This window comes from Oncorhynchus mykiss, chromosome 17 (genome assembly GCF_057628025.1).
Source record: "Oncorhynchus mykiss isolate SJ-2025 chromosome 17, ASM5762802v1, whole genome shotgun sequence".
In the NCBI taxonomy this organism is placed as follows: Eukaryota; Metazoa; Chordata; class Actinopteri; order Salmoniformes; family Salmonidae; genus Oncorhynchus; species Oncorhynchus mykiss.
Window position 1 is genome coordinate 19,490,513 of NC_143038.1, and position 14,994 is coordinate 19,505,506.

Here is a 14,994-nt window from a genome sequence, read left to right on the forward strand (position 1 = left end):
TTAGATGGGGAGCAGTGATGAATAGCAATCTCCAAGTCTTTCCATATACATGTATACAAGTCTGGGCTTTGGCTGGGCCACTCAAGGACTTTTACATTCTTGTTCTAAAGCCATTCCAGCATTGCATTGGCTGTATGCTTGGGGTAATTGTCCTGTTGGAATGTACATTTTTGCCCAGTCTAAGGTGAACTCTGAAGAAGGTTCTCATCAACGATTTGCCTATATTTGGCTCCATTCATGGTTCCCTCTATCTTTACCAGTCTCCCCATCCCTGCTGCTGAAAAGCATCCCCATAGCATGATGCTGCCATCATGCTTCATGTTAGGGATGGTGTTAGACGGGTGGTGAGCTGTGCCTGGTTTTCTCCGGACAAAGCACTTTGTTTGAAGGCCAAAAAAAAAGAATTTTTGACTCATGAGACCACAGAATCTTTTGCATTATGCTTTAAATCTTTCACGTGCCTTTTTGCAAATTCCAGGCGTGCTGCCATGTTCCTTTTTCTCAGGAGTGGCTTCCGTCTGGCCACCCTCCCATAAAGCACAGATTGGTGAAGTGCTGTAGAGACTGTTGTCCCTCTGGCAGGTTCTCTCATCTCAGCCAAGGAACTCTGTAGTTCTGTCAAAGTGGTCATTGGGTTCTTGGTCACCTCCCTGACCAAGGTCCTTCTTGCACAGTTGCTTAGTTTGGTTGCACGGCCAGCTCTAGGAAGAGTCTGGGTACATCATTTTTAAATTTCCCAATGATGTGCTCTTGGAAACTTTTAACACTCTACAAATAGTTTTATATCCTCATCATAATTCTATCTCTGAGATCTACGGACAGTTCCTTGGACTTCATGGTATAGTTTCTGCTCTGACATGCACTGTCGACAGTGGGGCCTTATATAGACAGGTATGTTTCTTTCAAAAATGAATTGGCCACAGGTGGACTCCAATGAAGGTTTAGTGACATCGGAAGGATGATCAAAGGAAATTGGATGCACCTGAGCTCAATTTGGAGTGTCATAGCAAAGGGGTGTGACTACTTATGTAAAGGAGATATTTCAGTATTTAATTTTGAATAAATTGGCTAAATCTTTATAGTGTATTGTGTGTAGAAGGGTGAGAGATAAACAATATATGTAATACATTTTCAATTCAGGCTGTAACACAACAAAATGTGGAATAAGTCAAATGGTATGAGCACTTTCTGAAGGTACTGTATATCCATATCATTCAAACAAAGTCTAAATGTCCAACAAAACATATCACAACATAAAGGTACTGTACAGGCAAGGCCAACCTTCACTTCAGATAGTTTGTTCAAGCCAGAGCCATAGAGGCCTACAGTATAACTAAGCAACAGCGTATTTACCATAATCACAATGTAGTTAAATGTAAGTAAACAGTTATCTCCCACCACAACCTCACACGTCTGTCAGAACAGAAGGACCACAGAAACTCCTGTCAAAAGAAAGACATTTCATATTCACACAGTAATCACAGAAAACAATAGGTAAACACACAACAAACACATCTTAGTTTTGTTACGGCCATAGAGGAGTAGGCGGAATAAAGGCACATGTCAAAGAAAAAATACATCTAATTTGTAGTCACAAATATTGGTACATAGTTCACTCCAAAATCAAAGCTTGATTTGAACTATCTTTGAATTGTGGAATATGCATAGGTCCTGTTGCAGTATTGTTTCCATGGATTCAGTTATTTCTCTATAAAATTTCACTGTGAAATATTGCACCATATGAATTGCACCACAGAATGTACAATATGCTTATGTGATGCATGGTGTGTATGATGGAACAATGGGTGGTTCATGAAGTACATACTCAATGTCAATGTCATTATTACAGATCGATTACAATGGCAATGCATGTGTAGTGCAATTACAGCGAAACTACTACCCTGTATTGATTAAACTCACAACCATAGGGTTACAGGAAGGTCAAGTTTTCCAAACAAAACTTCTCTGTACATTTTCTTTGCTTTCATTTTTGCATTCCAACCCTGGAGGAAAAAGTCAAAGGGGCCAATAGTAACAAATGACTTGCTGAAATGAATGGAAAATGAGACAGTCTGATGATGCCGGTCCCAGACAAAACTCATATTTTTTAGAATATCCAGTTGGGCAGGGGCCTATTGCGTGTCAAATAAAAGCACCTGTCTCTATGACGAAGTGCAGCCTGTTTGCCACCACACACCGTATCTCACACCATAAGTGTGTTTTTCCCCAAACCTACTTTATACAGCTGGACTTTGGAGACTGGTTGTGCTTTTATTTGCAGTAAATTTTTGCCTCCTTCACTAGGCCCTCTTCAGCATGAATCTTCATTTCGCTCCTGACACCCTTGAATGTGAATTCCTCATTTCCTGTCCTTTTATTTATATCTGTTGCCTGGTGATTTGATCATGCTGAGAATACAAGATTAGCAATTGCCTCGTCCTTGAATCCGCCTCAAGGACATCTGTTCCTGAAATGTTATTGTTTGCTGGGTTCTTAACCCTCTGGTGTCCTGGCTCTTTCAACCAAACATGTTGTGTTCAGCACCCTGTATTATTTTTCTGAGGTCATTTTTGTCTCCAAACAAAGATTAAATAGAATAGGGGTTGTCCTTCACAGGAGTACTATCTGTAAAAATGACTGTTAAAGGGCAACTCCACCATTGCATTATAATTTGAGATGTTGTTCTACATCTAATTGTACTTGATTTGGTTGGGCTCTTGTGTTAAATCACATTCTTTAGCCTACAGAGGCCAAAAATATACTCAAGATGACAATACATCATGATACAAAGTAGATGTTTACGCACCTAGATTACACCTAGATTATGCGCAGAGGAGGACCTTCCTCTGAATGACATCATCAATTCTATTCAAAATACTTTTTCATCAGCAACAATATATCAAATAAAATAGGCCTCCATATTGGAAGGGCCTTGGAAATGAAACTGAGAGCTATGTCGGTTCTAGACTGTTTATTTCTATACTTAAAACAGACATTTTCAGTCTTCCCCCCCCCAAAAAAAATATTTTTTATCTCCCCTCTCAAACTGATGAGTGCCATTTTTTTTTGTGTTTGGCTGTCATGTCAGTTCTACAGTACTGATGAGGTGTACTTTAATGTCACTGACCTTCCAGAGCCAGTATAACTAGAATGTCAACACATTCTCTTGCCGCAGACATTTTTTTTTAAACAAAGGAATGCCCTCTGTTTCCAATTACCTGTGTTAGAAAACAAGCAATTCCCTATCCAAATGAAAAGATACCAGCACTGTATCTTATTAAGTATCAGATTTACATCATAAACTATATACTTCTTTGAGTTCGGTTCATGTTTAATTCTGTTGTACTGCATGATTTATTTTTGCCAAGTTGTCCTTGAGTGTATTAGAGGCATGTTTTTTTTCATGTATTTTATGTTCGTAGCCTCTTTTATTCAGCTGTTTTCAGCTGTTTTCTCACATAGAGTATTTAAACCCCTGGGGTCCCTGCTTTGTTGTCTCAGATCAATCATTGAATTTGCCTTTGTTATTCCTCAAGGTGACAATGTGTTCGAGCCGCCCCCCAAATACAGAATGAAACGTTCTTCTTTTTGTGGTTTAGATTAAGATCAATCCCCAGTTTTACGTCTATAAAGGAAAGACAGTTGTAAAGGGGATAGTAGTACTTAGCTTTATTTAATTGAGTCTGTTGTGTTGTAAGTGTGATTCCGTGAAAGGTCATAAGAGAGAGAGGGAAACTGTCGTTCTGGCAACAAAAAAAACAAGCTTTCAAACAAAACGGTTCTCTGTATCTCCCTCTTTTTATCTCTCTTTCTCTTGTATTATTTCTTGATCGCTCTACCTCCTTCAATCTCCCTCTCTTTCCCCCCTCCTTCTATTCCCCTCTCCTTCACTACCGCCTTCAATTCCCCCTCTCTTTTCCACCTTCTCTCTCTTTCTCTCTCCCTCTCCCTCCCTCTACCCCACTCTCTCCCACCCTCCCTCTGTGTGAATCAGTCAGCTAGCTATAGGTGATCCCATCAATGCCTCGGCTAGACTTAAACCTGTCTCAAACCCTGACACCCCTCGTACCCACACAGGTTGTTTCTGCTTGGGTTGGGATGGAGGGGGGGGGGGGGGTAATCGCTCAGTCGATGTCAGGAGGGGTTCGGGAGTTATTGTCTCCTATAATTAACTGGTTATCAAACAAGAACATTTCATTAAGGTACAATTACAGGCTAATTGTTGCGGGACACCCCCCCGTGTCAGGATTACGACCGCAGCATATGCTCCCTCGAAGCTTTGTTATTTCTAATTCATCCCGACCTGCAGCCTCTGACGGCTTCAATTGCTAATGAATCCACTCACTTTGGAATAATTAGAGAATCCTTAGGCATGGTAATTTATTTAAAAGTATCCGTCGTCGGGCGAATCATTAGCTGTGTTAAATTAATTTGAAATTAAAGCTGCTGGGAGTACTTTGGGGTTCATTAAATAGGCAGCGCTGGCTCTATCAATATTTAAGGGGTGAGGCGTTAAGGTCGCAACCTTTAACCTGGAAATATCATCACAGTCTGTTTTTTAATTTCTTGTTCTGGAATAAGTTATGTTTACAGATTTTTGGGTTTATATTTACAGATTTGTATATGAATTGTGGAAACAAAGCAGAGAGGAATGATATAATATCATGTCTGCCATAAATGGGTTCACTCCCCCTCCTCCCTCCTCTCCCATCACTTTCACTCTATTTTGACATTCATGCCATAATGGAAAGGATGATATAGCTGGAGAGAATGGAATAATGCAAATATATCATTATATGGGAGGATAAACATAATTTCTTGGGGCAAGAACTTATTTTCCTCCACCTATAGAAGGCTGCAGTGCGAGTTTGCATTTGTGATGTGTGTGTGTATGCATACGAGTGTGTGTGTGTGCTTGTTTGCGCGTGTTTGAGTGTGTCTCATCCCTTACAAGAAAAATTGGGAAAAACATTTGGTTTTCTTACACGTTTGACTCAAACACATGATTTCACATGTGATATTCTAAGTTTCACGTGTGCTTTTGTACCAGTGAGATTTGAACCCTGTTCTTCCATGGAAGAAGACAGCTAATTAGACCATTAGATACTGATCTTGATTTTAACATGTTAAACGCGATAAATAAGGAGACACGGAAAGATTATTTTCACTGGGTTTCTCTTCCAATGTATATTTATTATTCATTTCTCACAATCTCAGAATATTGTCTGTTCAAATCAAAATAGTCTCTTTGTAGAGGTTGAGAAAAATGAGAAATTGAGAACTAGTGTGAACTAGTGAACTAGTGTGTGACTATGGATGTATTCTCATAACTCACGACCCACCTTTCACATGCCCAGGGTTCACGTTGGGTCCTGGCCAATAATGAAAAAAACTTGATTTACATTCATTCCAATAGCAAACACATTCACACATTTTCAAATACATAAAAATCCCTTTTACGCCTGTGTATTAAACGTAAAATAGCTAGCATGGGCAAAATGGCAGGCTAGCTAGTGCCTAGCAAATTGCGTGCTAGCTAGAACCTACTTGCCTAGCGACAGGTAGCCTAGTGATTAGCGCGTTGGGCCAGTAACCAAAAGGTTGCTGGATTGAATCCCTGAGCTTACAAGTTAAAAATCTGTCATTCTGTCCCTGAACAAGGCAGTTAACCCACTTTCCCCAGTAGGCTGTCATTGTAAATTAGAATTTGTTGTGATTTACAATTTAGCACTAAGCTAGCTAGTGGTGGGCAAGTAGCATACAACCACTTGATAAAAATGTAATTAAATGAATCTTCAAAAAAAATATATTGTAACCGTGGTTCATATGTAAATACACTCAATATGAGTCCTTGTTTTTGAAATATTTTATCATTTAAGAACCAAAACATTTATAATGGAAATACAAAATCATCCTAGACGCCTATTGTTTTCACTAGGTCAAAACAATTAAAGTACCTTCCCCCCAAAGGAAGTTGGCACCACTATTTCAACTGAATTTTTTAAAAGTATAAGATTAAGCTCCGGTGATATGGATAACTTTTGAAAGATAGCTGATATGCGTTTTTAGCTAACGTTACACTAATCAAAGCAGTGGAGTATATAGTGAAGCATAACATTAGTGGTCAAAACCATTCATCGTGGGGCGACAGGGGCTCCATGGCTCAGGTGGCCAAGTGGACACTAGGCTGTTTGGCTCATCTTAGTCACGAAGAGGAATCATTTTGCAGCCGTTTCTGATTAATAAACAATGCCATGCTGGTGGGTGGTAACATTCTAATAAAACCTAGCCCTGAAATGAAATGTAGGCTAAAAAGATTTTGTATAATAATAATAATAATAATAATGTATTCAACTTTTATAGCACTATTCATTACATAAATAATCTCAAATCACTTTAAAGCAACACAAAAAAAAGATAAGCAATTTATAAAACAACAACAACATTCATGAGATGTAAGGTAATGTGGAGGGTTGGGAAAGAGCTTGGCTTGAGTGGCCATCGGAGGGAGGTGGTCAAAGGGGGAGAGCAAGCAAAGATGGTCTCTGGAGCATGTCCGGAGGCAGGCAGGCAGCACGATGTCATCAAGGTGTCTCCTGGTCCTTGCCGTCTGTGTGGCCTCTCCATAGTAGGACTCGGATTAAGTTTGAGCTTCAGCCACTGCAGTTCACAAACTCCGTAAGTGTAGCTAGCTAGCTACTCCTTCACTACTACCAAAATGTAGCACCCACTTGGCTGAAGCTGCTACGGCAGTAACCACATTTCAATAATAGTTAAAGAGTAGTCTTATAACTTAGTCCTCCCTACGATCTTCATCACTGCACACGTCAGCCATCCTGCTTTTTTTCTCTCCATCCTCAACCTCCGGACACTGGCTGGCATTCGAATCAAAACAATTGCCAGAAAGTAAACATTAGCGAGCTCGCCAAACAAAGACTTGCTAGCTTCAGTCTTGAAACTCTGTGTGTCATATCATAGGAAAAAACATCACATGGATTTGCTCAAAGTTGGCCGTTCGGTTTGTCACTTTAAGCCCAAATATATCGCATATATAAATATAGTCAGCCACCAATTGTGCAAGTTCTCCCACTTAAAAACACGAGAGGCCTGTAATATTCATCATAGGTACACTTCAACTATGACAGACAAAATTAGAAAAAAAAATCCAGAAAATCACATTGTAGGATTTTTAATGAATTTATTTGCAAATTATGGTGGAAAATAAGTATTTGGTCACCTACAAACAAGCAAGATTTCTGGCTCTCACAGACCTGTAACTTCTTCTTTAGGAGGCTCCTCTGTCCTCCACTCGTTACCTGTATTAATGGCACATGTTTGAACTTGTTATCAGTATAAAAGACACCTGTCCACAACCTCAAACAGTCACACTCCAAACTCCACTATGGCCAAGACCAAAGAGCTGTCAAAGGACACCAGAAACAAAATTGTAGACACGCACCAGGCTGGGAAGACTGAATCTGCAATAGGTAAGCAGCTTGCGTTGAAGAAATCAACTGTGGGAGCAATTATTAAGAAATGGAAGGCATACAAGACCACTGATAATCTCCCTCGATCTGGGGCTCCACGCAAGAACTCACCCCGTGGGGTCAAAATGATCACAAGAACGGTGAGCAAAAATCCCAGAACCACACGGGGGGACCTAGTGAATGACCTGCAGAGAGCTGGGACCAAAGTAACAAAGCCTACCATCAGTAACACACTACGCCGCCAGGGACTCAAATCCTGCAGTGCCAGACGTGTCCCTCTGCTTAAGCCAGTACATGTCCAGGCCCGTCTGAAGTTTGCTAGAGAGCATTTGGATGATCCAGAAGAAGATTGGGAGAATGTCATATGGTCAGATGAAACCAAAATAGAACTTTTTGGTAAAAACTCAACTCATCGTGTTTGGAGGACAAAGAATGCTGAGTTGCATCCAAAGAACACCATACCTACTGTGAAGCATGGGGGTGGAAACATCATGCTTTGGGGCTGTTTTTCTGCAAAGGGACCAGGACAACTGATCCGTGTAAAGAAAAGAATGAATGGGGCCATGTATCGTGAGATTTTGAGTGAAAACCTCGTTCCATCAGCAAGGGCATGAAACGTGGCTGGGTCTTTCAGCATGACAATGATCCCAAACACACCGCCCAGGCAATGAAGGAGTGGCTTCGTAAGAAGCATTTCAAGGTCCTGGAGTTTTTTTTTTACATTGGATTAAAAGAGCTAGAAAATTGTATATCATACACTACAGTTAAGGAACAATGGGAAAGTTATTCTGCTTTGAAAGTTGATAACCTCACTTTTGAGAAAATGGCCCTTGAATGTTTTGGTAAACCTGCTGGAGATCTCTTCTTTGTCTACACTCATTCAGTATCATTCACACCCTCTTTAGCCTTAGCCCCACCCATCTCTTTAACTTCTTGATACTACTCATCCCGCATGCGGGAGCGTAACGTAACCTCAAACGAATTAGCATAACGCAGCGGACATAAATCTTCCTAGAAAATGTTCCTATTCATGAAAATCACAAATTAAATATATTGAGACACAGCTTATCCTTTTGTTAAAACTTCTTGTGACTAGCAATCCCAGATCCGGGAGCGTAATCATAGCCTCAAACGAATTAGCATAACACAGCGGACATAAATACCCCTAGAAAATGTTCCTATTCATGACACAGCTTAGCCTTTTGTTAATCACACTGTCATCTCAGATTTTCAAAATATGCGTTACAGCCAACGCTAAACAAGCATATTTGTGTAAGTTTATCACGGCATAATGCTATGCTAGGCTCTGCTGGCAGCAGGCAACATTTTCACGAAAATAAGAAAAGCAATCAAATTAAATCATTTACATTTGAAGAAATTTGGATGTTTTCACTCAGGAGACTCCCAGTTAGATAGCAAAGGTTCCTTTTTTCCAAAAATATTATTTTTGTAGGCGAAATAGCTCCTGTTTGTTCATCATGCTTGGCTGAGAAATCGACCGGAAAATGCTATCACTACAACTCCGAACTTTTTTCCAAATTAGCTCCATAATATCGACAGAAACATGGCAAACGCTATTTAGAATCAATCCTCAAGGTGTTTTTAACATATATATTCGATAATATATCCGTCGGGGCAATTGGTTTCTCATAAGAAGCGATTGGAAAAATGGCTACTTGTGTACTTTACGCAAGATTTTCTGCGGGAGCCACCATGTGACCACTTGTTAAATGTGGTCCCTTACGGCTATTCTTCAACATAAATGCGTAAAAAGACGTCACAATGCTGTAGACACCTTGGGGAATACGTAGAAAACGTAAGCTCATTTGTAGCTCATTCACAGTCATATAAGGAGTCATTGGCATGAGGCGGTTTTTAAAAATGCGGCACTTCCTGATTGGATTTTTATCTGGGTTTCGCCTGTAACATCAGTTCTGTTGCACTCACAGACAATATCTTTGCAGTTTTGGAAACGTCAGAGTGTTTTCTATCCAAAGCTGTCAATTATATGCATAGTCGAGCATCTATTCATGACAAAATATCTTGTTTAAAACGAGAACGTTTTTTATCCAAAAATGAAAATACTGCCCTCCTAGTTAGAAAAAATACTGCCCCCTAGTTAAATCCCCTAGTTAAATCCACCCGTTTAAAAATGAATTTAGTATATGTCAATCTATCAAACTAGGCAACTAAAAGCAACTTTCTAAACAATGTTTTGCTTTGGTTTTAGCTTGTTAGCTAGCTAGCTAGCTAATGTTAAGTTAGCTGGCTAGCCAGTTCAAATGATGACCGTATCACGTAGCTGACAACATCTCCACTTTAGCTCATTTGTCTTCATTATTAAAGGAAAATAAACTCACAACAAGATAATTATTTACAAGTTAATGGTGAGCCAATTATAGAAAATAGCTTACGGTTGTGAGTGTGATGAAATAAAAGCAGAGTGTCATGTAAAAAAATCTTCCAAGCGTGAAATAGTTCCCAATCATTCTGATTGTGTTCTGGTTGGGACGTCATGTTGTAAAAAAAAAATTACAGCATGAAAATGTTCTCAGTCCAATAACTGCTTGTGCGCCTCTTTATGTGGATGGCTGAGCTCATGCGGATATTTCTCTTTTACATGACACAGTGCATTCTACCAAAGCATTTTAGAACTTGGACTGTCTCATTGGCCTAACGTTATATCCTAATTTGACTTTGGTGCAGGTCATGTTCTTCACATTACTGTCTCTGGTAAACACATATTTGTCACATGCACAGGATACAGAAGGTGTAGTGAAATGGTTATTCACATAGTAGAGTCTTTTGTTTAGACATGTAGCTAGCTAGCTAAACAATTAACCATAATCCCAATTTATGACGTTACTACCCTGCATGAATAGCTAACATTAAACTATAACTAGCAACGCAAATAGCTCTGAGATACAATTAATATTACTCCACAGATCATACACGTAATATTAGCTCGCGAGCCAACGTGATTGTCACATTTGAACTTGCAATTCCACATGTAAAAGGGACATTTTCACATCTGATAGTTTTTAACATTTGAATCTGCAAATCACATGTGATGTAAAAACATGTTATTCTCCTCACATGTGAAAAGGTGGTGTTAACATGTGAACTCTTAATTTAATACAATTTAACATATGGTTTCACAGGAAATTTAAGAAGAAAAAAAACTGAGATTTTCATATGGGATGCCTGTGTCTGCGCCTTTCAGTGTGTACATGTGAGCGTGCCCATATGTGCATTTCTGTCTTGTCTATGTACATTTGCAACGCATGAATACCTAATGGTAATTCTAGCCCATCTCTTTCAAAGAGAATGACCTGTCTTTAAGACCACAGAGGGGCTCTATGAAGAGAACTTTAATTATCCTCGATCTGCTCATGCAGTCTGTTGTGTAGAAGAACTCCCAAGAGAAGCCCAAATCTGATGTATGCGTCCCAAATGGAACCTTATTCCCTACGTAGTGCACTACTTTTGACCCGGGCCCATAGGGTGGCCCATATGGCTCTGGTCAAAAGTAGTGCACTGTGTAGGAAATGGGGTGCCATTTGGGACGTAGTCAAGGACTTTCTTATCAATCGAGGGATGGACTTGGCACTTGTTTTCTTACCATCAAAAAGGAACGGGGGCCTCAGTCTCAGCCTCAGCAAACGCTAGCAACCGCACATGACTGACACCCTATTACATTAACTTGAATTGCCCTTCTGAACGCATCATTTGAGGTTCGTTCGGCGGATCCCTATTGCCTCGTGCTAATGCTGTTTGGAATTTTCATCTCGTCTTGATGCTTTGATGGGACATCAACTCTGATTTAGCAATGTGTGTGTGCTTTAATGGAGGCAAAGACAGAGAGGCAAAATGCAGAATAGTGTTTTTTAAAGTCTGGCTCTCTACCTTAATTTCATCATACCTCTCACTCTAAACACCTCACATTTTCAATGACTGTGGGAAAACCGACACAAAACTGAATGGGATGATATCATGTTTATGTTTTTTTTTTCCAGTGGTTCACATGGCATTGACATTATGTGAACCATATCATGGAGTAAATGATGGTGTTTTCTAGTTTGGGACGGGACCAGGGGTTAAATTCAGTGTGGCAAAATGTTCAGAACAGTGCAGATAGAAATATAACGAATAGAACTGACAAAATCCTCTATTCAACCTATGCATTTCTATCTGTAACACCCTCCTGAACAGGACCCCATGGCTTTTAGCCTTAGCCTTTAAAAAAAAGAATGTCCGCTAAATTACATTTATGTGATATAAAATGCCTAGCCTAAAAAGGACCATCTGCTAAATGACTAAAACATAATGTAAAATGCCTAGCCTAGCCCAAGTGCCTTATCACTGACCACTGCTTTGTTTCTGGTTGTATCTCGCAGGGCTACAAGAGGAAAACAGAGGCTGCCAAGAAGGAGTACCTGAAAGCCCTGGCTGCGTACCGAGCCAGTCTGGTTTCCAAGGTAACGGCGGAGGTCATATCTCTGATATACATGGGTCAGCGGCGATATAAGGGATGATAAATTAGATAGAGAATTCCTCTCTCATCCCAGGGGAGGATCTCCGTGCGGTGCCGTTTGAGGATTGGGTGTGTGTGTGCTCCGAAGAGAACAGTGAAAATTAGGGCCCAAACACACACACACTCCTTTATTTGCCCGTGTTATTTGCAACACAGCGAGTGAGGGAGGGATGAAAGGTGTGTTTGTGTTGTGTGTGTGTGTCTGTGTGGGAGAGAGTGAGGGTGTATACAGTATGTGTGTGTTCTTAAGTACTGTATGCATGTATGTATGTGTGTGTGCTTGTTTGTGTGTGTGTGTACCTGTGTGTGTTCATGCTTGCGTATGTGGAGGCAGAAGTGGGAATTACCTAGCATGGTGCCACCTAGTTGTGTCTGTTTTTGAATGAGAAACAAATGTGTGGGCTGCCAGAGGATTGTTTCTTTGACTATATCCTGGGTTGTTGGAGATGAGATTTGATACAGAGGTTGGATCAAAATTTGACCCCTTTCGTTGCAGGAGAAAAATAATCCTGCAGTGGGAGGAAAATAATCCTGAAGCAGGAGGATTAAAAAATATATTTAGAATCGCCACCAGGGGGCAGCTGGAGGCGGTGTTTGTATACAATGCATTGTACCTTCTATAGGCTACGTGCAGGCTACAGAGCGTCTCGTGTGACTTCTTATGTGGATTATAATAAATGTACATATTTGTGTGGGGTGGCAGATATCCTAGTGGTTAGAGTATTGGGCCATTAACTGAAAGGTTGCTGGATCGAATCCCTGAGCTAACAAGGTAAAAAAATTGGTTGTTCTGCCCCTGAACAAGGCAGTTAGTCCAATGATGATTAAGGCAGCCCCCCCCCCCCCCCCCCGCACCTCTCTGATTCAGAGGGGTTGGGTTAAATGTGTAAGAGGCATTCTGTTGTACAACTGACTAGGTATCCTTTCCCTTGTTGGGAAAAATCTGTTTGTTAGATGAATTGATTTATTATATGTTGAAGGCAAGCAATAAGCAGAATTAATTATTGGTTACCTCAGTGCCTGTGTGGCCCAGCGGTTACAGCTGTTTACCCTGACAGATATGCCAGAGTCAGCATGGGTTTGAATCTGGCCCCACTGCCCTTAGACTCCTGGATGAATGTTTGCTTTTGACCTATTAAATGTGTGTGGTCACAGTGTTAATTCTGCATTGTTACAGGGTTAAAACCAAAAAAAAACAGTTTAGGCATTAATTCCAAATGGTTAAGGTTAAGGGCGGGCCATGGTTTAGGGAAGGCTTAAGAAACAAAAACAAAAAGTATGCCTATGTATCATCAGTATTCATTGCATTCTTAGTGCTTGCTGAGTATTGTGTACCGTAGCGCATTGGTCTAAGCAGTGTGCGCTGGTGTCGAGCCTCAAGAGTTCATACCCAATGCTGGGCAATCTAGTGACAAGCCTGAGCCTAAATGGCTATGTTTAGACAGGCAGCCCAATTCTGATAACTTTTACACTAATTGGTATTTTGACCAACATCCAATCTTTTCACATCAGATCTTTTTCAGAGCTGATCGGATTGATCAAAATACCAATTAGTGAAAAAGTAACATCGGAATTGGGCTGCTTGTCTAAACGCAGTCCATTAGGCCCACAAGTTAATTCCATTTATTTCAATGATTCCAAGAAGTAAAACGAATAGTCTGGTAATTTACACATCAGAGAAAAGTGTCTCAGCTCAATGAAATCGTCTTTGGATAGGCTCAAATGCATAAACATCTTGACAGCTTTACGAAATGAAATATTAAAGCCACACAATACAGGCTTTCAATCCACACCAAACACCATAGCCTAACTAAATTGAAAAATTGTACGTTAACCTAACTATAAAATGTTGGCTAGCATCCACACTGCAGGAAAGTTTATCGTTTTACAGTAGGTCTACATCTGTCAATCAATTGATGGCCCAAATCAACTCATCAACTCAGCCAGGGAAACGCAGTAGCCTAATATCGCTTTTCACACCTTTCATTATGTTTAAATGGACAGGCTAATGGCTAGCCTACAGAATGTATTGGAATACACTCAAATAACAAGGGGTGTATTGCAAACATCGATGGCACTAGATTATCGCCAGCTGATGTCTCGTTAAACCATCAGAACGCATTAAATTCACCCGCACAGCTGATCTCAATTACAATCATTATGGGTCACCTCATTACCACTTCCTCAAAGATGATGTCAGTGCTACTTAGTCAGTATGTAGTGTGTGTGTGAGATGTCAGTGTAAGTATGTGTGAGTAGAGTCCAGTGTGTGTGTGCATAGAGTCAGTGCAAGAGAGCAAGAGAGCAAAAAAGGGTCAATGCAGGTAGTCCAGGTAGCCATTTGATTAGCTATTTAGCAGTCTTGTTTAGCAGTCTTATGGCTTGGGGGGGTAGAAGCTGTCCAGGGCCCTGTTGGTTCCAGACTTGGTGCTGTGGTACCACTTGCCTTGCGGTAGCGAAGAGAACAGTCTATGGTTTGGGTGGCTGGAGTCATTGACATTTTTTGGGGGCCTTCCTCTGACACCGCCTGGCATAGCGGTCCTGGATGGCAGGGAGCTCAGCCCCAGTCCCGGGCGGTACTCACTACCCTCTGTAGCGCCTTGCGGTCTGGTGCCTTGCAGTTACCGTACCAAGCGGTGATGCAGCCAGTCAAGATGCTCTCAATGGTGCAAACCTTTCTTCTTTCCTCTATATATTTAAATATCTAAAACTTGACCATGTATTCTAATATATAGACTTCAGACAACGTCTGAGAATCAATTAATGTCCATGTTTTCCAAATGTTCAAGCTTGTAAAATTACACTATGAATCCAATGTAGTAGATCAACCCTGATATACATATTCAGAACCAGGTTAAATGCCTAATACAGGATTGAATCATGATATACTAATATTTGTCATGTGCCAGTCTGAGTGCCAAGCACCTATTTTCTCAATTTCCATGTCTTCACTCCATTGTTTTCCTTTCACAC

The 14,994-nt window shown here is 40.5% G+C and overlaps 1 protein-coding gene across 2 annotated transcripts in view; it reads left to right on the forward strand.

The window, feature by feature from the left end:
• Nucleotides 1-14,994, forward strand: part of LOC110493905 (TOX high mobility group box family member 2) — a 141,347-nt gene that overhangs the window by 117,969 nt on the left and 8,384 nt on the right. For both annotated transcript variants that reach the window (XM_021568495.3, XM_021568497.3), the window contains one exon: nt 11,885-11,965. In XM_021568495.3, the coding sequence (XP_021424170.1) occupies nt 11,885-11,965 (81 nt within the window). The remainder of the gene's footprint in view (nt 1-11,884; nt 11,966-14,994) is intronic.